We start from the raw sequence: 26,306 nt of genomic DNA on the forward strand, positions 1-26,306 counted from the left end.
GACCCATAAATATCCAGTCCTTAATTTAGACCTACTGATAGTACTATACTGCTGGTCTACAGAATTTACAATTAAATATAATTTATATTTAAAAATTGAGAAGATAAAATCATTGCCTGGTTATTTTAGGCCATTCGCTGAAAGATTTCCAAAAGAAAGGAAGAGGAATTTCAATATCCACCTTTTTGTTGGAAATTTTCATGTACGGCTCTGTCTTTTGTGACACTGACCTCATTAATTCAAGAAACCTGTTGACTAAATGACAGGCCTCACTCCCAATTTCTTCAGCCGCATGAGCCATGCCTTCATTAATCATGTCCACAGAGAGATCATTGTACACTTCCTGAACCTTCAATTTGGCAATAGTCTTATACTCTGCCACATTACGCTTTGCATTTGTAATCTGTGCCCTAAACTCCTTCACCATAGGCATTCTACTAGCATTCCTGTAAAGACTGAAATCCTCAAATATATGTTCTGCCTCCAGGGTTTCCTCTATATTTGTGATGACAGAGTTTAGCAGGTCACTCATGCTCAGAAACAGATTCTTAAACTGAAAGGTCTCCAGCTTCCTTAAAGCCAGGGCAATATTTTCTTTTATGGGTTTCATCGCTGATTTAATTTTTTTTACAACTTCTTTGCCTTGGATGACCTTATTTGAAAATGGTAAAGTAAATGCCATGTCCCTGACGTACGATGATATGGCGTCTACAGTTTGGTCCATCATACTTATTAACTTCTGAACAGTGAAAGTGACAATCTGTGAGACTGAGTGTCTGATTTTGTCATACAGCTCTTGTACACTGATCTTTTCTGTCATTCCTGGCACTTGAAACTTGGTTTCTCTGAAGAACTTCATAATGGCATCCAAAAGTGGTTTGAGATTGGTTTCGTACAGTGCAAGTAGCTCCCCAGCCCATGTGGAGAACGTGCTTCTGAGCTCCATCAGGCCAACGCCAGACAGTGATTCAACAGCCCCTGAGTAAGCGTCTCTTGTCTGCTGACTTATTTCCTCAATAGAGTTCTGCATAGAGTCAAAGAAATGTGGAACAGCTTGGAAACTTTTCTCTATGGTGCCGGAGACAGTGTTCTTCAGCTTCATGGTTGCTGTTTTGAGATCTATGCCAAAGTGAGCCATGTGATACTTATTGATGAAATTTTTCACAGAGTTAGTAATCAGTGGCATCCTTTCTCTAACACCATCACTGATATCCAAGAGGCAGTGGGGGCTCCAAGTCATCTGCAGAGCCAGCTTGTCTGCATTTCTTATGTTGGTTTTAAAAACCAGTATATCCGTGTCCTTGTCAGGTGATGACTGTAGAAATGAGTGACGTAATTGAATGAGTATTGTGCAAAAATGTTACAACCTAACCAGTCTGGCAGTCAATAAAATATTAGCACATTGTGCTAATCATGAAGTTAGCTCCTAGAAGAACATATATATATATATATATATTACATAATATACAAATGCATAATATACATTGCAAATATATTCAATAATTACAGACTATAATTCTGATTATTACTATGATACAATTTGCACAAGGAATCTCACCGGGTAACGACTGAAAATCTTCCCATAGTATTGTGAAGGTGACTTCCTCTGTAGTTGAAAACCAATGAATCCAGCAGATGGGGATGAGACTGATGATGTGATTCCATTTTTATGGGATGCATATCGAGCACTAACATCAATAAAGCTTGGGCTTGTAATATCCACACTTAGAGTATGTTGTGAAGAACTGTGAAGGAGCAAAGGGGGAAATTTTGTTCTGCTATAGATTTTGATGTCTATTGTACAGTTTGAAGGTCCCCTATTATGAACTTTTGTTTTTGCTTTTATATAGAAGTTAGTTGTCCCCTTATACTATATCTGAATTCTTTTTCCAAAATTCAGCCGTGGTGCAGAATTACAACCACTTTTAGCAAGTCCCACAATGAGATTTCCCCAAGACACACTGTTTCGGTGTTTGTTGCTTTAAATGCTAATAAGGAGGAGAGAAGCAAGAGTGGCCAATAGAAGTGCACAGGCAATCACGTAAATTAACACCATTCATCAAACCATAATGTTTGGCGAAACCAGGAATTCATGTAAAGAAATTTAAATTAACCCACTGTTTCTACAGAGCCTTGCATTATGGGAACAAATTAAAAACTAATTTGTACTAATTTTGACATCCAATAAACAAGCAAATGCAATGATTTGCACATTTGGAAGCCATGATGACAAGTAGAGTTACTTTTTTATGGGAGGGGTGGAAAAATTTCTGGCTGGACAAAGCATAAGAAAAAGGAGGTAACCTTCCCCTTATGATGACATAAGGGGATAAACTCCAGGTCCAACATTCTGAGGGGACCTTAATAGGGGACCTTTAAGAAATAGAATTTAAGCAAAAGAATTTTGACCTTGAATCCTGTGAATCCTGGCGTTTAACTCTATGGACAGAAAAAGCATTCATAATTGTTATTTAACTGAATTGTATTTACTTATATCTGCATACATAATTTCAACAAGATTACCTGAGATGTTGTGCAAACACATGATTCCAATCAATATTCAGGTCACTGTGAGATATGACGCCCTTCCCATTCACACTAAAGGCTCCATTTTCAAAGCGCACAATTGCTCTTGCTTTAAAAATATATATAATAAAAAAAGAATCAGTTTAAGGTTAGATAAATACAATGTACTTTTTAATTTAAATTTAGACTGACTTACCATCTGCATCATATGTAAACAAATCCATTGAAGAATTGCAGGAGGACTTAAGGTAGGCAGCAAATTCAGGCATCTTGTTTTCAAGCTCAGTGGTCCATGTCATGTTATAAATGGATGAAGACACTTCCGTGGTGGTAGAGATGGCACCGAAGGTAGGAATGAACAGGCTCATTGGAATTCTAAAGGAAATCTCAGGAATAACTATAGTTTGTTCGGGAACCTTAAATGCCGGCAGTTCGTACTTTAGGATCCGAGTAGTTATATCATCCAGATTGATGACATAGGATCCAATGTAGAGTGTTTTTGGAAAAGAAAAATCAGAGATGATGATTTCATAGACAGGAAGCTTCACTAACAAGTGTGACATTTTGTCTTTGAAGTATTGCGTGTCAATATCAACTTCTGGAACAGTCAGATGAGGAAGACCAGGCAAGCCAATATGAAATGTAGGTACTCTGACCAACTTAGGGATCTTTATGTTTTGTGGGTCAATCTGTATAGCTGGCACTTGGAGAGTAGTTAATGGGACTGTAAATGGTGGAATGGTGAAGACTGGTGTAAGAGACACATGGTCTATATTCTTTATGTCTCGGGAAATATCTTTCCCCCATGAGGGCACATTAATTGCTGGGAAGTGAATTAATATTCCATTCTCAAAGATTTCAGTGGGTAACGCAAGGACAAATCCACTCTTTGTGTATACTACAACGGTAGAAACATTTATGAACTGACACTCATCCATGCTGGCCTGATCAAATTTAAACACATCCCAAAGATTTTTCTGGTACACTGGAAGCTTAATTGATTTTAGGAAAGCAAGATGACCCTTCAGTGATTGGCTCATCTCCATGAGAACTTCTGTTTCATTGTTTAACAAATGAAGATCAAATGCATGAACTACAGAAGCAATGCTCTCCCTACCATGCCATCTCAACATATGCTTCCCTAAAGTCATTGCTAAATGTAAATTCTGAACTATACTTGCATTATTAATGGAATTTGGTTGTGATAGTTCAAGGTCAATGTCAGCCAAGAGAGTTGGCAGAGGAAAGAATTTTAGAGTTGCTTCAGCAAAGTATTTACTATTAGTTTTGAAAAATGCAATGCTAGCCTCATTAATGTTAGTGCAATTAATTGTTGCATATAGACGGCTGGGGGAGGCTTCCAGTGCAACCTCAGCATCCCAGTAGAACACCCGCTTTTGATCAAATTTTGAGTTTATCTGAGTGTTAAATAACGAACGAAGTCCATTGACATTCAGGGACAGGCCAGCCTCACTGTTCAGAGATCCTTCAAAATGCCTAATCAACGTCACTCTTCCATCAAGTTTGCCCTTTGTAACGCTGTCAAAAAAGAACGCTGGATGCACACGAATCTCTGTTTTCTGATCAATGTCTCCACTTCCTACAGCATTAATGTGAGGAATGTCAAATCTGTACGTTCCCATTAATTTAGATGCAAGACCTGGTCTGTTCCAAGAATGCACATGGAGATCCTGGTTCAATTCTACATCCAGAACAGGTAATTTGATTTCAGCTAAATTGGACAGAGTTGCTTCTAAAACCCTCCTGATTAAGCTAACAGTGCTGTTATGGCTACCTTTTAGATTTGTGTGCTCAAAGGTTAGTGATGTTGCCAACTTTAGACCTCTCTTCTTTGTCATACTAGTAGTGTAATCCAATTTGCCTTTAAGAAGGTTAAACACAGAGGTAGATACTACTGCACATTTAGCAACAATGTCAGATTGGTTATAAAGTCCACCGTTGGCATTAAAAGTCACAACTGGACACTTGAATGACAATTCAAATGTCATGTTTCCCAGGGCAGGAATCAGAACATTGTTCTGTGTTTCAGGCAATCTGAAACTGGGTAGGGTCAACTGCTTGAGAGTATCAGGCACATACAAAACAGGCAGTTCCAAGAAGGGGAGAACAAGAGTGTAAGATGGTATTGAGAAAGCAATTAATGGAACTTTAAAGCTTGGTGTGCTCACCTCCTTGGGAATAACATAACTGAAAGCAGGCAACTCAGCTCTGAAAGACGAAACCTCAATGTTCAAGATGGGCAAAGTGTATCCTGGAATAGTGAAAAACCTTGGTGGTTGACTGGATGTATCAATTTTGTATTTTTGATACTGAGTCCTGGCTTTATTGTAGGATTCTTTCAAGGTATCCAAAATCTGGTCCCTTCCTATGTCAAAGTAATTGCGTATGATATCATCATAACTATTTATCATTCTATAAATGGGTTCAAGAGCAATGTCAATGGCATGCCTGTCAGAATTTTTATGATATTTCAGCTTGAAATTCAAATCAAATGACTGTTGAGGTGTGTTCAAGAGCATCTTCAGGCCTAAACCATCCCATAAAGAAAAACGTTTTATCATAGGTGTTTTCACATCAAGATAAGGCATGGACAACTCTGGAACAGAAAGAGGTACGGTAAGAAAATCTAGATTGGCCACGCCATTCATTGAAACATATGTACCAATATCATTATTATTATTGTCCAAAGTGAAATTGTGGCTGTACTTGTACTGGTTGAAGCGAGCCAAACCAAACCAAGAGGCATGCTGTGTTTCAGAGTTCAGAAGTATCCTATAATCGTTCTGGAGATCAGCTTTTCCTGTTAGTTTCAAGGGTAGAATAATCTTGGAATTAACTTTGTTTTTGCAGTCAAACATGACTTCAAACGGCCGAGCAACAAACTCAAGAGTGTTGGAAATATCTCCACTACCTCTTCCAATGAGCTCAGCCTTGTGGCTGAATTTCAGCTCTGCTTTGAGGTCCTCCGTCTGTGCTTTTCCATTCAGCAACATAATGCTGTTCTTAAGGAAGGGAGTTTCTGTTTCAGCACGAGCATCAAATGTGACATGCCACAGGACAACTGACTCTGCATTGAGAGCATGTTTAATTTTTACACTCCTGCTTTGAGATTCCCCATTAAATGTAAGTTTGGCAGTGGCAGCATTGATTGTGAATGCCACATCACTCTTGTGTGTACCCTCATCAGCATAATCTTGTATTAATAACTTTCCACTGCCTATTGATCCAGCAGTTAATGAGATGGTGCCAGACTCAAAATGTGCCTCTGAGTTATGGGTCAATGTGACCTGACCAGAAATGTCCAGACTAGGAATGTTCAGGTTGTGGTTGTAGGAAGTGACCGATGATGCAGAGATTCCATTTCCCAAGGATAGCCTAAAGTTGTTCATCAGATCAGCAGTGCATATTTCAGTTGTGAACTTGGCTGTAGTCTGTGCTGTTGCCTCAGCAGATGGGCCACTCAGAATTAGAGAACCTCGATGTTCAACCAAGACAGCAGTGTGCCTGACATTTATTGTCTCCTTTAGCACCATTTTTTTCATTCTCGGAGCTTCCAAAAGTAAAGTGGCATCCAAGTAATAGCTTAAGAGGTCAGAGCTACAATTAGCCTGGGAGATCATCAAAACTTTGAATTGTGGGTTTTTAGAAGTCCTTGTTGAGTTTTCCAGGGATGCTCCTGTCACCACAGAGCAATGTGGAGATTTTAATTTAAATTCACCAGAAAGCTTCCCAAAGGATGGCAAGTGAAATTCACTGGGAATCTGAAGTAACCTAATTTCAGGTATTGGTAAAGCAGTGATTTCAAAATTCTCATAGTTTAATTTTGGAATTACTATGTGCGGGAATTTTATTTCTGAAAGGGTGATCTCAGGGAAGGTCAAGTCTGGTAGATGAGGCATGTATAGGACTCTTATATCACCAAATATAGCTTCAACATCTAAATCTGGAAGCTCAATTGCATGTATTTTGTTAAGAAATTTAATTAACATCTGTTTAAGATCTTCAAAATCAATAGTTATAGAGTGTATATCAATGGAATTTAAGATTTTAAATGCAGGAATTGTGAAATGAGGTGAAATGCTGATGTCTTGTAGGTTCTGAAGGGATATATGCACAGATGGTATAACCAGATCAGTGAGGGGAAAAGTAAAGGAAGAAATTTCAATAGTCATTTCTTTAATAGCAACCAAAGCTCCATCCACCGCATGGCTAAGTTGAATCAAGGCTTCTTGGTCATTTGATACCTTACGGATTTCTTCAATTAATCTACTGAACTGAACAGAGATATAATCCACCATGTTGGTATAGGATTCACTAGCCTTTTGCAAGTAGTATAAGATTTCATCTTTAATGTCCATTTCATTGATTCGATAACTTAAATCTTCAAGGATATCTTGGACTTTTAATTTAATGTCTTGGTAAGCCGTTCTGTCAATTACATCCTTTATCATCTTGAGTAATTCTGCCACTCTTGTTTCTTTAAGTCTCTCTAAGTAGTTCCATGCGCTCGACTGAATCTCTCTTAGAAACACTCTAGATGCTTCAAATTTCTGTGGGATCTCATAAGCACGGATTTGATCATTTACATAATTGGATAGCTCTTTTAGTTTTTGATTTGCCTCATCAACAAATTTGTTGTAATCAAAGGTTGTTAATGCTTTAACAAAACTTGCTATCTGTTTGTTTAGATCATCAATACATTGCTTAAAGTCAATTGATTTTAATTGACTGATTGTAACTTCCAGTACTTCCATTAAACCATCAAAGAAATGCTCAACCTGTATATTTTTCAGCGCATTTATCAGTACCTGCATTGTTTCTTGGAATCGATACTGTTTAACAAGTTTAATACAATTTTCTACAAATTCATCGAATTTCTTCTCTATGTCATATTTTAGAAGGAGCTGACTGATTTTAGAATAAAATACATTAATTTTAAGGGCAACTTCATATTCTTCAAGCCAGTTTACAATAACATCTTTCATCGATTCAAGTACATTAGCAATTTCTTCAGCAGGAATGTGTTCTTTTAGTTGACTAATATATTTCACGAAATCAGCAGAAAGTATATAGTCATGTAGATCTCGAACAAAGACCATTATGTCAAAGTTCTCAAGGATTTCATTTAGTTCACTCAGTTTCTCTTGTAGTGTGGCTTTAAGATTATACTCTGCTTCAAGCTTTCGCAGCCAGACCATACTGTTCTCTTGAAATCGCTGCATGTCAGTGCGCATGATAATCTCCTCAATTGCTTTTAGAATCCTAATAATTGTTGTAGTTATCTTATTGTCTTCATTGAAGGTCTTAATCTTTCTTCCAGTTTCCATGAGGGTCTCTGAAATGATTTTGGAGAAGGTACCACTCTCAACATAGTCCCTAATTTTAGCCTTCAGGTCACGGATTTTTGTTGCTGTGTCAATCAAGGATTTCTCAAAAGCTTCCCTAAAATTCTCTACAGATGCTTCCAAATCTTCAACTGAAACTGCGTAGTCTTTTGTCCAAGACATCAGTTTATTTTTAATCCAGTTAACTTTTCCCCCCAGATCCATTTTTTTTATGTAATCAATTACTTCATTTGGTAATTGGTCCAATGTTGCCCTGAACTGACCAGCCAGCCTGTTTATGTCTAAACTATTGATATACTGTTGAATCAGTTCAAGAGATCTGATTATGCCATTTTTTAATTTTTCAAAACCAGCTGGAAGGTTCTCAATAAAAGGAAGAGCTATTATGTGCGAGTCACTATTCTTGTCATATGTAAGGTAAGCTTTCAGTTCATATTCTTGATTTTCAAACGAGTGGTCACTCTGGATGTTAGGGTCACTAGCTGCAAGCTGGTAGTCATTGTTAAGGAAATCAGTAAAAAGAATCCCAGTAAGTTCCAAACTCATTTTTGCATCATTGTTGAATGCCCAAATGTCCTGATTGTATGCATGATTACTCAGCTTTGATTTAAAAGTCCAGTGTGCAGACTGTTGATTGGGTGTGAGTATGCCATCAAACATATTCTCCAGCTGACTTTCACAAAAATCCCCAGAGGGCATCTGGTGAGTGGCTGAAGCCCTAAAATCCTGAGAGTGAGCAATTCCAAGAGGTTCAGCTTTCACCAGAAATTTGCTGTTTAGCTGGCCAGAATGTTTTCCATAGAAATGCACCTTTCCATTACTGTTAAGAATGGCATCAACAGTCAGACTGAATGGCATTGCTAATGTTCGAACAACACCTTCCAGACGCAAAGCTTCAGAATTTATGAGAACTTCATTGCTGGTTTGGGAAGACAATCCTGCAAATTCAAAATCAAATTTGTGTCTAAGGTGAGCACTTGACAGATAACCATCTGTGCTGCATCTCACTGTCCCTGCCAAGTCACCATAGCTGATGCTATAAGTGTGTTTGATGCTGTCTTGCTCAGCAATGCCACTAATGCTACCTGTTAGGTCAACCTTAACTGGTTCCAGCTTCAGTATGCCTTCACTATTCAAACTCATGGTATTGACCCTGATGTTATTTTTGGTCCTTATGTTTGCAACAAAGGGTCTCATGTTTACCTTTATGTCATGCTTGTATGAAGTATCCTCACAGATTAAATTATCAGTCTTGGACTGGAAGACAATAGTCCACAGTGTTGCAGTCAAGGAGTGAGTGCTCTCTGTCTTCATCTCATGTAGAGAGCCTTTGATGCTGTTGAAAAAAGTAAGGCCATGTTTATTCAGACCCATTTTCATGGTGCTTAATGTTTCTGCATCAAATATGGTTCCTTTAATGACACCATTTAGGGAAGCTTCATTAACAGATATTCTGCCATCCATACTAACCTCACCTTGATGTTCATGTACTGTACCTTTGGTCAGGAGAGATAAAGTTGCCCCTTTGGCATCTATTCCACCAATTAAAGTATTTTCAAATATAACAGGGCTACATCGCACACTTGTAGTACAACTGGTGGACAGACCTTTACTGTTAATATTGAGGTTACATTTGTGGAACCCTCGACCCATGTCTAAACTCAAAGTGCCATCTACATTCAGCATCAGACCATTCACGTCATATGATCCGGTCAAAAGAGAGTATGCCTGTTGATTTCCATCATCTATCTGGGATTCAATTTTTAAATTGGTAACTCCAACATCAACCCAAATTTTATGGTTTAAATCTTTGATTATTGTAAGATCTGATTTTAAGACTAGCTTTGAGTCCTTGTAAATGACTTCAGCATCATGTTTAAAGGCATCATCTGGCAAAAATGTTTTTGAAATGATTATCAGCTCCCCATGATTATAGTTACTAGTGATCTTGTTTTCTGCCTGAATCACATGTGAAACAAGCTTAAGGGTGGACTCGCCTACTCCTCTACGTTCTTTACCATCAAACCGAAAAGATGCCATGTGATCGAATTTTCCACCTAGAGGGCCTACTGAAAGGTCCCCATGCATGTTCTCATTTCCCTGAAGTTGATACTCAAACGCATTCAGCTGAATTGAGGAATAGACAGAGGCATGTAGACCAAGGGGGCTAGAAGCCCTTAATCTGTAGTTTGTTGTGCTTTCTACCTTCTCGACCTTATTAAAGGTTTCAGCATAACTAAAGGAAATGTCAAGAAGGGCGTGGCTCAGTGAACAATTTACAACAATCTTAGAAGTATCATCAAATGTGCCTGTAGCCACTCCGGTACCTGTGAAAAGACAAACACATTCAGGAAATTAAACATTTGACAATTGTGTACTAAGATCATTAAAGGGTGAGAGAAAACTTTTTCTTCTTAGTTTTGGAGAACGTATTTTTAGAAATACCTTCAGCTTTGTAAGACAGGAGAGTCAAAGGAGATTCTGCTGTTATTTCATATCGAGCAGCACCATTTCCGCCAGAAAGTGAGCCCTCCCAGTTGTAGAAGTTGCTGTTAACTTTCCCAGTCAACTCAGCAAGCCCAAACTGTGGTAACACCAAGTCAATACTTGAGGGAACAGTGAACTGTGGGATGTGCCAATCACGACGCTGCAACTTCAGGCCTACTGCAGGTAAATTGATTTGAGGGATGGTAAGCATAGTGGGGAGGTGCAGATCAGTTGAGGATGTACCACTCAGAGGAAGATGTACTGAGATGGTAAATTTCTCTTTGTTGAATTCATATCTGAAAAAATTGTCACTGTGAAAAAAAAAAACACACCTCAGTGGAATACACTATATATGCATTTATTGATTCTTAATACAGCGTGGAGACAAACGTTTCTACTCACTAGTTCAGATAGAGTTTATCAGGAACAGATGGCAGTGTTAATTCTGGTATGCTTCTCTTGTTTCTCCGTATGCCATTGTATGGAATGCTGGCAGACATTTTGTCCAGCCAAATGTTCATTGCCTACAAAAAAAGATTACTCAACCTTTGTACAAGTAAAGGTATTAATGTCACGTTGAGTGAAGAAGGCACAGGCACAAAAAAAGAACACAAGTGCACTTATTCTACATAGGTCAATTCAACCAACTAAAGAGGAGTAAGAAAAAAGGCAACCTAAATAACAGTCCGACTTCCCAAAACCAAATTGAACACACCCCATGGTCATTAAGACAGTCCCACATTGAACTGAAAAAAAAATGGAATTAACCCACTGGTTCTTCAGAGACTCGCATGATGGAACTAAAAAATACGTTTTGCTAATTTTTACATTCAAACACAGAGCAACTGCAATGCTTCACATGTTTTCAAGCCATAATGGTTGATAGAGCTACTTTTTAAGGGGAAGGGTGGGAAATTGTCTGGTTGGACAAAGCATGAGAACCTTTCCCCTTATGATGACATAAGGGGAGACATTCCAGATTTAAGCTGCCGCTCTCGGAACAATGACGCAGAATAGCCAAAGCACTCTTTATACATATCACCATTTCTAGCCTCTGCAGGACCATGGACAGGCTAGGGGAACTTGTATTAATGTTAAATAATCTCACAAAGTGATTTTTTCATAGTAGGGGACCATTAAAATTAATAAGCCTGTTTCTCACCCTAAGAGTGGTAGTCTAACAAGAGCAGTGGTAGCCGGAAGTGGGTTTGGACCACCAAGTACCCGTGAGCAAAGTACTGTCCCCACACACTGCACCTTATATTATTGTTGTTGAAATGCAAATGACACATTTTGTTGTGTGCACTGTGTGCTGTGCTGTGTGACCAAAAAAATCTGACTACCTCAAAGGTTTTAGAGACGATGTGCCGCAACTTCATGTCTGTCTTGGCAACCTTTTGGTCAAGCATGTTGTCAATCAGGTCCTGAAGGTCCCTGTGCATATCCCCAATGTTTGGCATCAGCTTCTTAATCTCTATATTGAAGTCAGACTTCATCTCAACCTCAAACCTGTTCTTGTCTAGAAAGTAAGAGAAATAAATGAATGAATAAATAAATACATGTATGTATGTGCATTTTAACACGTAATATCTGTATTCCAAAAGGTTTCTTAATGAATAAACCCATACTATGTCTTATGATAATCTTCTGCAGTGATGAAGTCTCTGGAGCATTAAGCGCTGTTTCCAGAGTAAAAGTTGTTCCACTAGCAATGATCACATTGGCGGAGGCAGTTGCATCCATCTTTATTGAGGGAATGGTCATCTCAGCCTGAACAATGGCATTGTCATCCTTGGTCTGCCTGAGATGTTATGATCTGAGTTTACTCAACTTGTCAGGCACGTGTGGCAGGAAGGACACAAACTCTCGACTCACAAACACAGGGATTTTAATAAATAAATGGAGCACATGAGCCCCCACACAGACATATAAAATAAACACACACACACACACACACACACACACAAAATGAGCTAAAATGATCAATGACAGAACAAGGACAGGACACAGCAATGAACACAATCAAGGTAGTCATGGAATAAGAGACAAGGCAAATATGAAACTCCGGTCAGGAGAACATGGGATTGGAGAACTGGAAAATGTTCAGAATATGACACTACCATGCACTTTAAGTTAGTATTAAAATCACTTACTTCAGTCTTCCAATAAGAGACAGTTGTGAGACTTTTTTGTTCATAACATCAACGTGGATTTCTTGGATTTTCATTCCCCCCATGAACGTGTTACTAGCTGTGAACTTCAGTCCTGCTTCAATGTCATAAGCAGGTATTTGAAAATCACCGGTGAAGACTTTGCCTTTTTCATTGTATTTGAAAGTAGCAGTAGCTGCACTGGCCCGGGAATCTGATAATAAAAATGAGATACGGGCACAACAAATAAAAATAGCATTTGAACCATATTTATTATTTGTTGTATATTGTATGTTGTACCTTCAGCCTTTAAGTCAATCTTAAACCCCTCAATTTTCTTTCGTCCCTTTTCATTTTTTATGAGCAGCTCATTGGATATGACATACTCTGAGACCTCACCAGTTGGCTGAAGCTCCAAAGCAAATCTGAGGAAGAAGAACTGCTTTAGACCGTTCTTTTTAAAAAATGGCCTACAGTGCAACATGAGCTGGCATGACTGAAAACTGCAAAACCCTTTCATGTTTAAGGCACTCACCTGGTTTCTCCAGTAAGTGGGTAATAGGGGGCTGCATCAGTGGAGCTGCCATTGGAGTACCGTATTACAGTGCAGAGATTCACCCCAGCAAAAAACTGGCGGCACTCTGTGTAGTCTATTCTGTCCTTCACCAGAGGTGGTACCATTTTGGTATGAGTAGAAGACACTGATAACACTTTATTGCTGTTGAAAGGGGAGCAAAACCTCATATTAAATGACACAAAAGGTGATTCCATCAATTCCTTTCATGGAATAGAAATATGAAAATGCACACCATGAATTCACCTAGTAACAGTGTTCTCTTTCAAACAATAAAATTGAAATAAATAAAACACACCTGATGCTGAACAGCTGAACGTTGCCCCGTGGAACAGCAACTGCAATCTTTAGCTGACGGTCATTCATGGTTACTTTAAAATTGTGGGAACACTCATGATAGATGCTGGTATGCATCTCTGTCCCAGAGGCAATAAACTCTGGTATGTGGATACCCATGTTAGAGATGAATTCCACACCAAGAGAAGGCGTGACAGACCACTGATTCTTTAAGAAGGCGAACAGGACACATTATATAAGTGGCAATGGCCAGGAATAAATAGAATATAAAATACAACATAAACCCAACATTACAACGGACTAGAACGTTGTATAGATATAAAGCATATATTATTAATTTATTAAGAAAAATTAATTTACCAGGCCTTCCTCAACAACACGGCTGCTCTTGCCCCCTGCTGTGATGAGTCCAGACAAAGAAACCCTTAGAGGGAACCCGGCAGCAGTTGGAAGATTGAAATTTTGGTCCAGAAATATGTAATGGCCAAAGAGCTCTTTTTCATTTGTGGACCAAAGGGACCCCACAATTTGCATTAAGTGAAGTAGCTGTGACATGCAAAAACATGTGAATTAGTAAAGTAATTGAAACAAAATTATAATTCAAACGTCTATTTGTGTTGATTTTAACTTTCTCACACATACCCTATAATTCCAGCTTCTGGAGGACATAGCGTCAGCAAAGTCATTGCTGAATTGCTTTATGTCTTTGAAGGTTATATACCCTAGTTCCTGTTCAAGCAGCCTTAGGTAGGTCATGACCTCTGGGGAGTTTTGAGAGTGAAGGTCCTGGGCAAGTTTGTTAAAGGTTTGGCTCAAGCCCTGTAGGATGTCTCTAGGTGAGTTGCGTGACACAAGCTTGGATAAAAGTTCAGTGAAGAAGCCCTTGTCTCCAAAGAGTGCCTCACTTGCTGGTCCAGTACCTTCGCTCTCCAATCCAAACTGGAGAAAAAAAAGACCTTTAACTTGTGGCTTCAAAAACGTGCTTAGAAATTCTATACAATATGTATGTGAATTGTACCTCAAATATGTCTTTGTTGAAACCCATGGCTTTAAGTGTTGATTTTAGTGAAAACTCTTTAGGAATCTTATTGAGCGGATCAAAAATCATGTTACTCTGCATGGTGGCCATCTTAAACAACTCAGTGTTGTAATTTCGGGAGTTCTTCAGAGGAACTGGCATCTCATCACCGAAGATGTCCTTAAGACTTATTTTAGTCCTTTGAAAAAACAACACAGTGTTGGTCATAAACCAGAGCAAGTGTGCGGAGGAGACTTAATGAGACTGAATTCTCTCTTACTCCTCAAGTGCAGGATCCCTGGAAGTCAGTATGTTTGCCATGTGGGAGGCCACAAAGCTCTGTACCTCAATGTTCTCTTCACGCCTGTAAATGCTGACCACAGACTCAATGTCCAAGCCTGGGCTTCTCATGATCATGAGATAAGCTGCTAAGCGTGGCTGAACTGGGGCTTCTTTATTCTGGAAGATGTGCAATAAACCATTCCTGACCTGAGGGGGCAATAGATTTAATGTGTAAAAATAGACTTATTTCTATCCATAAAGATAATTGCACAAAATGTTCACACACAAAAAGTTTGGTGTAAAGTGGTATTAACATGTTTGAAACACTTTCAGTTTTTATACAGTTATCCACTATTCTCCTCCATTATGTTTTATTTTGTCATTCATTCAAACTGAATTTTCTCGGTTTAAATGAAATGTATCATTTAAAACTATTGGTCTGGCAGTAGGATACAGAATGCATTGGGTGTCGGTGCAGAGAGAATTCCAAATTGACCTTACAGCTGGGTTGATTTCCATGAGCCTGAAAGCTTCAATTGCTGCCTTCTGGACAGAAACTGAAGCAGCTGGCTGGGCTACACAAGTAAGGAGTGCAAGCTGAAGTCGTTTCTGCATTCCCTGTCCCATCACACCTATTGCCTGAAAGTTCAATGATGATAAATTTATATTGGAATTTAGGAGCTACAACAAACCACCGATTCATTTAATTAGGATTGGTGAACCAGTGAATAAGACATTAGTAAACCCAAGCCAAAATGCCTTAAACACATGAGCTGAATACTGACAAAATTCCCTATTAATCATCACTTACCATTCACACACAAAAAGTCCTACATTATGTATAGTTTGCAAGAATGTGTGAAAGGGTGGTAATAGCCTAGTGGGTAACACACTTGCCTATGAACCAGAAGACCCGGGTTCGAATCCCACTTCCTACCATTGTGTCCCTGAGCAAGACACTTAACCCTAAATTGCTCCAGGGGGTGGACTGTCCCTGTAACTACTGATTGTAAGTCGCTCTGGATAAGGGCGTCTGATAAATGCTGTAAAAATGTAAATGAAATTGCAATTGTACCCTTAGTGCCATGAAGATCTTTTCCTGATCTCCAGTGCAGTCACCCAACAGGAACTGCATGAATTCTGAAACTTCATTCAGCACTGGAGAATCTTTGTGCAAAGCTCTGAAAGACAGATGAGAATCTTGTTAATAACTGACAAATCACATTGTTTAGCATTGTCTCTGCATATACAAACCGGATTCCAAAAAAGTTGGGACACTAAACAAATTGTGAATAAAATAGTGGTGGGCCGCTATCAGCGTTAACGTGCTGCGTTAACGTGAGACTCTTATCGGCGATAAAATAATTATCTCTGTTAATCTATTCACAAAGTTGGGTTGGGAGCTGGGTCTATACTACGCAAGCTATTGTGCCGGAGTTAAAGGGTTACACTAGATTTATAAGTATATTTCTTCTTTCTTGTGTCTTTTAGTTTCTTATTTCCTAAAGACTTTTATTTTGTTTTTGAGACCCGGTTCAGGTCTCTTGGACACATGGCGTGAGCTGTGAGAGGTGCGTGGGGTTTGTGTGCCAAAAGTTATTTCCTTCATTTTAATTTATGTACATATTAGGAATATTTTGCATGTGTGTTATTTTGTGAATATTTTTGTTCTTTTAATACTGTATATTGTAGAGAGAGTTGCAGAAAGACGTGATGTGTGATGCGATGTTCTGACGCGACCTTGCTTTTTGTACAGAATACACTTTGCACAGAAAATCTCTTGGGTGTCAGCTCATCATTTGCGGTTCAAGAAACGAAATCAAAAAGTTACACAACGCAGAAGAAGAACTGCTACACTATGATGACTTTCACCTTGATATTTTAGCACGGATGTATACCTAGCCGAATTGCACTGTAGGGGGGCGAGAACGAGTCTTCGAACTGTGAAATTACCACATCAAACGTGACGTGGTAACATGGATGCAGCTATTTAACTGAATAAACAGTTGGTAAACACAAGTACATCTTATTGAACATAATTTATTTTCATCACCATTTATCATAGTAGAAAAGCTTTCTCAAGCAGTTTGTGATGCATTTTGGAAACAGGAGATGAGCCCCTGGTCTAATGCGCCACCTGGTTTGAGAAACCCGTTCTCAAAGACTTACTTTTAGTCATTATTTGGGTAGCACACATATTCTGAGTGCCTTCGGCAGAATTCAAATGAGCCATTTTAATCTAGATTAATGTAGATTAATGTAGATTAATTTAGAATCTAGATCAATCTAGATTAATTTTGCTAACTCTAGAGTAATCTAGATTATTTTATTTTTTTTTACTATAGATTAATCTAGATTAATTCCAAGATTACAGTGAGATTAATCTAGATTAAGAAAATTAATCTATGGCCACCTCTAGAATAAAAACTGAATGCTGTGGAGATGGCAAATGTCAATATTTTATTTGTAATAGAACGTTGATGACAGATCAGACGTTTAATCCGAGTAAATGTATAATTTAAAAGGAAAATATGTTGATTCAAAATTTCATGGTGTCAACAAATCCCAAAAAAGTTGGGACAAGTAAACAGGGAACATTTAAAATGGAGTGTGGCAAAATGGAAGACTGTTCTGTGGTCAGACGAGTCATGATTCAAAGTTCTTTTTGGAAATCTGGGACGCCATGTCATCCAGACCAAAGAGGACAAGGACAACCCAAGTTGTTATCAACGCTCTGTTCAGAAGCCTGCATCTCTGATGGTATGGGGTTGCATGAGTGCGTGTGGCATGGGCAGCCTGCATGTCTGGAAAGGCACCATCAATGCAGAAAAATATATTCAACAACATATGCTCCCATCCAGACGTCATCTCTTTCAGGGAAGACCCTGCATTTTTCAACAAGATAATGCCAGACCACATTCTGCATCAATCACAACATCATGGCTGCGTAGGAGGGGGATCCGGGTACTGAAATGTCTAGTCTGCAGTCCAGATCTTTCATCTATAGAGAACATTTGGTGCATCATAAAGAGGAAGGTGCAACAAATAAGGCCCAAGATGACTGAACATTTAGAGGCCTGTATTAGACAAGAATGGGAGAGCATTCCTAATTCTAAACTTGAGAAACTGGTCTCCTCAGTCACCAGATGACGTTGAGTGTTGTAAAAAGAAGGGGAGATGCCACACAGTGGGATTTGGGATTTGTTGACACCATGAAATTCTGAATCAACATATTTTCCCCTTAAAATGATACATTTTGTCAGTTTAAACTTTTGTTCCGTGATTTATGTTCTATTCTGAATAAAATATTAGAAGTTGGCATTCAGTTTTTATTCACAATTTGTATAGTGTCCCAACTTTTTTGGAATCCAGTTTGTATTATTAGCATATGCTCAGTAAGCCTCAACACTTATTTCCTACCATAGTAAAGGGTGAGAACACAACTCAACTGTTAGGTGAAGTATTTTTATATCAGTTCAAGAAAATCCAAGCTTAATAAATTTAAGAAGATTATTATATTAAAAAAATGATTGAGAAATTGAAATATTCCACCAGTGCACAATCTACTTTAAATGTATTTCCTATTTACACTGTAAATTTTGGAGTTGATTCAGGAATGTAAATCCAATTCAATTTGTCACCTTTTAATACTGAATATGTGACGCCTGGCCCTGCTCCCGCTGCAGCACGAGAGGGCACTGACAACATGAATTCATTCAAACACACTTAAAGTATTGTGTTAAAGTTTTAGGCAGGTGTGTAAAAATGCAACATCCTAAGAATGCTGTCAACATGTTAATAGTTGAATGACTTAACTAAATGCAACAAATGAACAGAAGATCTAAATAGAAAATTCTTCGGACAATCATTATTGTAACACTTTCCAGGCCTTCACTGAACAAGCTACCTTGTGTTACAGCCAAATATATTACAAATATTTCAGTCCAGAGCATTTGCTGACACTTCCTATGTTTTCATCTCTGTCTTTGTACAGGGGAGCCTGTAAGAAATTATGCTATTTGAAAGTTGAGTGTTAACGTTGTTTAAACAGTCAGCCAAACTCCCTTTTTCAAGAGTCAGGAAAATGAGCGTGCTTGGTCCTTTAATACTTTAAAGGTTCCGTGACAATATTGAATTGGAGTGAAAAGTCATTGCTTTCTGAAGGATGACGAACAGTTGCGACAGACAGTGCAGCACCGTAGAAGCCATGCTTAGTTTCCCTTTGGGTGACTATCTCTAACTTCAAAATAAGAGTCACTTCCTGCTGTTACTATAACTTCTGTATTAACTTTGTGTGTCAACATAAAGGTCTATCAAACTAGAAAAACATATCTGCAGGAATAATGGCCTTATCCCCTTAAAGTCTCTCTCAGGGGTGAACCCATGTACAGGGCAGCACAGAAAGTAAAGGTTGGTAAAATCAAATAATTATTTTATTCATGTATTTGTTTCCTCACTTAAATATATAATTTAGATATTTTTTTTGTTTCACACGTTTTTCAAGTCAGTTAAATTATTAAAAATATTTGTACTTACTCCAAACTCTTGGTAGCATAGGCAAGGCCATACATAACAAGTTTGTCCTGGCTGCGCTGTGCTGTTGTCAGTATATCCCGGACCCTGAGAGGACAGGACTCTGACAGGAGACCCAGTCCATAAATGATTGCACTGGTGGGCAAATCAGACGAGAGGGGTCTCCTCAATAGCTCCATTATGGCACTAAAGCACTCAGGTGTGCCACACTGTGCCAGACTCTCAAAGGTAATACTGATGGACATCTGCAGCATTTCTCTGAGGGCTGAGGTCAGTGTCTCATTCTTCAAACCACGGATTTCCGAGACTAGCTTGTAGAAGAGGCTGGCTCTCTGCTCACCCTGGTCAGTGTTTGGCAAACCAGCAAGGTCTCGCATGGTTGACAACATACCATCTTTTGACTGGACAAGATGCTTGTTCTCAGCATCCTCGAGATGGAGATCTGACTTTAGTTCATCTTAATGGAGAGAAAGGTTAAAATGTGAACAAATGGGTTTATAAAAACAGCAATCAAGATAACCAACAAATGAAAGGCTAGTTACCATCCCTGCCAAAGTATCGGTTGATGATCTTGGTTGAGTCCTGAAGGCTTAAGCTCTGGGTCACTATGGATGAGAAGCCATACTGGTTTCTGTAGGGTACAATTAGCTTTTAGCTTTTTAACTCATGCACAGTGTATGCAATCATCATATATTGAATCTCAAAGTCAACCCCAAAACCAGCTAACCAAGTTATATTTATAAGGACACACTGTGATGTAGGAAGTAAGGAAGTTAAATGTTAATGGCGTACTGATGAGAGAAGGGCAGGAAGATGTGTTTCTCTGTACACAGGACAGCTGTCATGTGCTTCCTTCTGTTGTCAAACTGGTAGTTGCACTCCTGGTTGCTCTTGATGAGTTTTGACAGTGGTCCATTCTGAGTTAAGAGGGTCGGATGTATTTCATACAGTCATGGAGTCATCACATTATCATCCATTCATTAATTGTGCAACTGTCAAATTGTCCTATTTGTTTTGTTATATTCAGGTGTTGACTTTTTTTTTATTACAGGCAGTGTATAATTCATTTTGTTCACAGAAATAAACACTTGTCAACCAATACATTACAGCACTGATGATCACAATGACTCAACAATTATTTTGTTTTGAAGATTCTAAGACAGCTCTCGCAGTATAATGACTTAAAGATGATGAAAGGAACTGTCTCACCAGACCAGGAATGAGGGCCAGAGGGCTACTGGTTTGCTTCAGGGGGGTGAAGTGGCTGCACTCAGACAGATCTCTGACAACTGTGACATCAGTATCAGTATCTTTCCTAGAGTTCACAGTGAGTTCGGTCCTGCACTTTCCATGAATGGTGGGCTGATAAAAAAGATAAAAGGAAGTGAAGCACAGTCTGTATGGAAGGGTGTAAAGACTGGAGGGCAGACTAACTTGTAAGTATAACAAGTACAGGTATGGTAGTATCATGGTGGGTAATACACCCGCCTATGAACAGGCTGTGGTGGACTAGCAGGTGAGGAAGCGCACCCGTAATCTGTAGGTTGCCGTTTTAAATCCTGAACCACCAAGGTGCCACTGAGCAAAGCACCATCCCACACACACTCCTCACTAAGGTGATGGGTTAAATGCAGAGGACACATTTCGTTGTGTGCACCGTGTTTACTGCTACAGTGTTTAACAATGACAATCACTTCACTTAAAAAAAAAAAAAAAAAAAAAAAAACAGACATACATAAAGTCACAGGTTCAAACCCCAATTATTATTACTATTATGGGGTCCCTGTGCATGACACTTAACCCTGAGTTGCTCCAGTATGACTGTCCTGTAACTACTGATTCTAAGTCACTCTGCAAAAGGGCATCTGATAAATGGTGTAATTTGACCTGTATGAGTTACTTGTTTAGGGGCTCTGTTTTCTGTACTCACCATGTTTTTGCTGTACTCAGAGTCAGACACTGGCACCATAAGAGCGGAAATCATACCCCTCTTTATGTTCAGAATGTTTTTGGGCTCATCCTTCGCAGGGAAAAGTGTGACCTGTGATCCTGCCTCCACAACAAACATCAAAGGATTCCTGTGTTAACAGCAGGGATATGAGGAGAGAAAGAGCATCGATCATATCATGCTTTTAATATACATAACATGACTTGTAGTTCTTTTTGTACCTTTTTACATTGCTACTTGCAAAACAAACATTCTCTATTCTCTAATTGACATGGTTCATTTTTTTCTTGGGTTTTGAGAAATCAGAAACAACGACTGCATAAAACTCTTAGTAGATATCAGATATGACTTTATGACACGTGTGATCATACTGCACCTTTCCATAGCTGCCTGAAAGGCAAGGGATCCAGCCGTTTGTTTGTAGACAGCCTTCCCCTGGGAGTCAATAACTGACACCTCACTCAAAGAGCACTCAGATGTGTGCAGGACAAAGCTGCATGTCTGAGGAACCTCAAGCTCCACCTGAAATAGTTAAGTAGATGGGGACGCGTGAGCCATTAAAGACAATATTAGCGTGGAAAAACAAATAGTAGGATCCCAGTTAACACTATCTGATTCAACTCTAAGCTATGCAAGTTATCACCACACAGTCTGAAATCCACATTTGAACAAAGACTTTGAAACCCCTTGTATTTTTTTTGAAGAGTTATTTATAATATGCTTGCTGTGCATCATAATGACTTCATTTTTTAAATCTTGAACATATCCTTTAATATTGAGATAGAAGGCCCTAGAGGCCATGTAAATATTTTTTGTGAATCTGTAAGATATTTGGTCATGTAAACTAAATTTTACATTTTACAACAGGTACAACTGTGATGGATAGCTGCAATTCTATGCTGAATATGAAGTTTATAATTTTCTGCTGAATTAGTAGGTAATTAATATATGAATACCACAAGGTATTTAAGTGGTGCTTGCTGTCTGGTTATGACTATGTGGGAGTATGTGTTTCTGAAAAGTCTTGAGTGCTATCAATGTGACATGAGAGCACTAAGTGGACTTCATTTAAAAATCCTATCCTTCTGCGCTAGCCCATTTACATTGCAGATGATTATTTAGGAAATTATTGATATATCTTGTTCTGATGATTGAAAATAATTTAATGGATAATGGATTGTTGTCACACTGTCTTGTGTGGACATTATTACAACAGATTCACAAAGATCATTATCACAAAAGTTGTCAAAGTGAAAAAAGAGACCCCAGTTCATGAAATGAGACTAAATGAGCTCAATAAACATGTAACGACTGAACTGGAGTCCTTCAATGCTGCTTCTGAACTAATGGGTGTCTGCAAATCATCTTCATAGTCATTAAATATTATTTATAAATAAAAATGTACTGCCTTATATTATTAGCACACCTACCTTGCAGGACACTTTGGGTCCATTCCTGAGGTTCGCAGTGCCCACTACTCCGTTTCTGCCCTCTGCCGTGTAGAGGTACGTATATTTTCGGAAGGTTTTGAACCTCTCTGCCACTGAAATGTAGTAAATAAACTAGTCAACGAAATTGAAGCAAGAGTCAAAAGTAATACTGTATAACCTTTGGTATCTGTTGTTAATGGTACGGGTATCATTTTCACTTGGAATTAGTTTAATTTGGCCTCTGCATTGACCGGTATGGAATGACTGGTTGATTGAATTGTGACTAGTAATCAGTTTTTGAAAATCGGATCTTTGGACTTTGAAAAAGTGCTGTCTCCATGTGTAAATAACTGGATCCTCTGTTTTTATCTCTGTTTAGGCCATGACAAAGCAATTTTCTGTTGGTCACTCACTTACATGGACATGCTGTTGTTTGTGCCTCCGTTGGATCCTCTTCTTTTATAATAGATGAAAAGACAAAAAAAAACAAAAAAACAATAAAAATAGTTCATAGATATTATAATAATGGATTTTAATTATTCTGGTTATTAAATTATTATGTACATAAAATTGCCTTTTTAAATATTTTATATAAATTATCTCCATAACAAAAAAAATATTTTCAAGTAGGACATCAATTTTTCCTACCTGCTAGAGCATAAATGCCAAAAAGCAGCAAAAGCCAAAGCTTTGTGTTCCTCATGATGGGCAGAGCAGCAGCTCTCGTCCTCTGTAATGGTTTTGATGACTGAAACCCTCAGCTGTGCCTCTGGCCCTTTATAAACTTTGTTCCCTTAGTTTTCCCCATGAGCCATTTCAGTTGAGGGACACTGGCACACTGAGATAACCTAGGGTTGCAAAAGTCTTGTTATCATCCAAAGTTCAGAGTGGAGACTTAGATGACAGGAACGACTTTTTTGCAGTATTGCAAGTTGTTCCATTTTGTTTTAACCATTCTAGGACCTGTTCCACATTTTTCTTCCATATAGATGCTGGTTTAATACACTGTAGTTAATTGTAGTTAGAGGAGCTGTCTGGGGTGCTGATTCCTGGAGTGTGAAGATAGTAATTATCCACGGGAAGTGATCAACATAGTCATTAAACATAATATATGATGATGATGATGATGATATAGGCACAAAAGTGGGCAAGTGGTTCCCTGTTCATAATAGCATAAGGAAAATGCAAAAACAGAAGATGCTTTGCTCAGTCACAACACTGGTCAGGCTGAAATTGTATTTCTATTCACAACTGGTATTAAAGCATATCCAAAGCTCTTTCCTCTTTTGATGAACCAGTATCCTAATTTCTGTTTCAATGTCTTGTTCTACGTACACATAGCTGACGTTCCATCACAATCTGGAAGTAACAGTCTATATTACATTGTCAAATATTTCATATAATGATGCACACTAGTTCAATAGTTCAATCTGTATGTGCAGTTTTCTTGGATAATGACAAAGTGACTTTGACATTGTGATGGCTAGACTGGGTTACACCATAGTTGTTACAATGCACAGTGCTTAGTACTTTCCAAATGTGATCCAAGGAACAGCAACCTGCAATAGGGTCTGTTGAATTAGCTGAAAAAGTAACAACAGATTGTAATAAATATATTTAAATAATTTTGTGATATTTGGGGTAAAATCCATCATTGGTATTTTTGCTTACATTTTGAACTGATTCTCTAATAATTTCTGAATTGAAATTTCTCTTAATTATAATGACAACTAAATGAAGAAAAGTAATTTAATGTAAAAGTGGGTTGAGATAGAAACACAGAAAAGGAGACATCCATTCAGATTTTTATATCTCTGGAAATATGAATATAAAGGCACAAGTCCCTGACAGAGCAAATGAACAACCAAAAAGGCAATGGGGTCGAACATAAACAGAAAAGCTATGGTTTAAATAGTGAAAATAAGTACACGTTAATGGAACACACGTGGATCTAATTAGGGTGGACTAGACAGTGATGCAGCACCACAATAGTGTCATGTGCAGAGGTGGAAAGTAACAAATTACATTTACTCATGTTACTGTAAATGAGTAGTTTTTGTGAATAATTTGTCGTTTTTAAAGTTGTTTTTGAAAAAAGGTCATTTTACTTTTACTCAAGTACATTTTTAGCATTTTACTTAGCTACAGCCTTTGCTCAATACTTTGTTGAAGCACTTTTGGCAGCAATTACAGCCTCAAGTCTTTTTGAATATGATGCGACAAACTTGGTACACCTATCCTTGGCCAGTTTGGCCCATTCCTCTTTGCATCACCTCAGCTCCATTAGATTGGTCAGGAAGCATTGGTGCACAGCCATTTTAAGATCTCTCCTGAGATGTTCAATTGGTTTCAAGCCCTTACTCTAGTTGAGCCACTCATGGACATTAACAGAGTTGTCCTGAAGCCACTCCTTTGATATCTTGGCTGTGTGCTTAGGGTCATTGTCCTGCTGAAAGATGAATCGTTGCCCCAGTTTGATTTAAAGAGCGCTCTGGAGCAGGTTTTCATCCAGGATGTCTCTGTACATTGCTGCAGTTATATTTTCCTCTATCCTGACTAGTCTTTCAGCTCCTGCTTCTGAAAACATCCCCACAGCATGATGCTGCCACCACCATGCTACACTGTAGGGATTGTATTGGCCTTGTGATGATTGGTGACTGGTTTCCTCTGAACGTGACACCAGGCGTTCACACCCAAGAGTTCAATCTTTGTCTCATCAAACCAGAGAATTTTGTTTCTCATGGTCAACATTTTGTTTTCATTGGCAAACTCCAGGCAGACTGTCATGTGCTTTTTACTAAGGAATGGCTGCCATGTGGCCACTCTACCATACATGCCTGATTGGTGAATTGCTGCAGAAATGGTTGTCCTCCTAGAAGGTTCTATTGAAAAAATACCTCTGGATCTCTGACATAGTGACAATCGGGTTCTTGGTCACCTCCTTGACTAAGGCATTTCACCCCTGATCACTCAGTTTAGGTGGCCAGTCAGCTCTAGTAAGAGTCTTGGTGGTTTTGATCTGAGCTCATTCGGACCTTTAAAGAGCAGAACTTTTTCTATAACCTTCTGCAGATTTGAGCCAAGCGACAATCCTGTCTCGGAGGTCTACAGACAATTCCTTTGACTCATGTTTCGTTTGTGCTCTGAACTGTCAACCGTAGGACCTTGTATAGACGGTGTGTGCCTTTCCAAATCACGTCCAATCAACTGTTTTATCCTCAAGTGCACTCCAATTAGAGGCAGTGGTGGCAAAGGTAAGGAAGCAGACCCGTAATTGGAATGTTGCCGGATCGAATACCAAACCATCAAGGTGCCACTGAGTAAAGTACCAACCCCACACACTGCTCCCCTGGAGCCTGGTGCCTGTCATGACTGCCAACTGCTCACTAAATTATAGGTTAAATCCAGTTGTATACTGCAATTGCTCTTTTATATAATTTGCCAAACCTCAAGTAAACTTTTGTCATGTTGTGCTTATGGGGTGCTTGTGTGTAGAACTCTGAGGAGAAAATGATTTTAAAAATGAATCTACTTTGGAATAAGGCTGTTATATAAGAACATGTGGAAAAAGTGAAAGTAACTTTTATTCAAAGAAAAACTATAAAGTAGATTTTAGATGGGTACTTTTACTTCAGTAGAATTTAAGCAAAGTAAAGAAGTTTTACTTTACTTACCTCTGGTCAGTGTGTGATATA

The 26,306-nt window shown here is 38.6% G+C and overlaps 1 protein-coding gene across 1 annotated transcript; it reads right to left on the reverse strand.

The window, feature by feature from the left end:
• Positions 1-23,314, reverse strand: apoba (apolipoprotein Ba). Its single transcript, XM_028970079.1, has 27 exons — positions 23,260-23,314; positions 22,612-22,724; positions 21,558-21,703; positions 21,164-21,311; positions 20,443-20,595; positions 20,026-20,150; positions 19,776-19,864; positions 19,237-19,690; positions 15,776-15,881; positions 15,202-15,339; positions 14,699-14,907; positions 14,419-14,617; positions 14,045-14,339; positions 13,761-13,924; positions 13,402-13,607; positions 13,065-13,247; positions 12,830-12,954; positions 12,533-12,743; positions 12,008-12,180; positions 11,723-11,898; positions 10,782-10,903; positions 10,338-10,690; positions 2,723-10,219; positions 2,524-2,635; positions 2,410-2,439; positions 1,559-1,745; positions 1-1,315 (listed from the first exon to the last, which is right to left on the reverse strand). The coding sequence occupies exons 1-27, from the start codon at positions 23,312-23,314 to the stop codon at positions 110-112; spliced, it is 12,975 nt and encodes a 4,324-aa protein (XP_028825912.1). The 3' UTR covers positions 1-109.
• Between the last annotated feature and the right edge of the window lie 2,992 nt (positions 23,315-26,306).

The sequence above is a fragment of the Denticeps clupeoides genome, chromosome 1 (assembly GCF_900700375.1).
Source record: "Denticeps clupeoides chromosome 1, fDenClu1.1, whole genome shotgun sequence".
Lineage (NCBI taxonomy): Eukaryota > Metazoa > Chordata > Actinopteri > Clupeiformes > Denticipitidae > Denticeps > Denticeps clupeoides.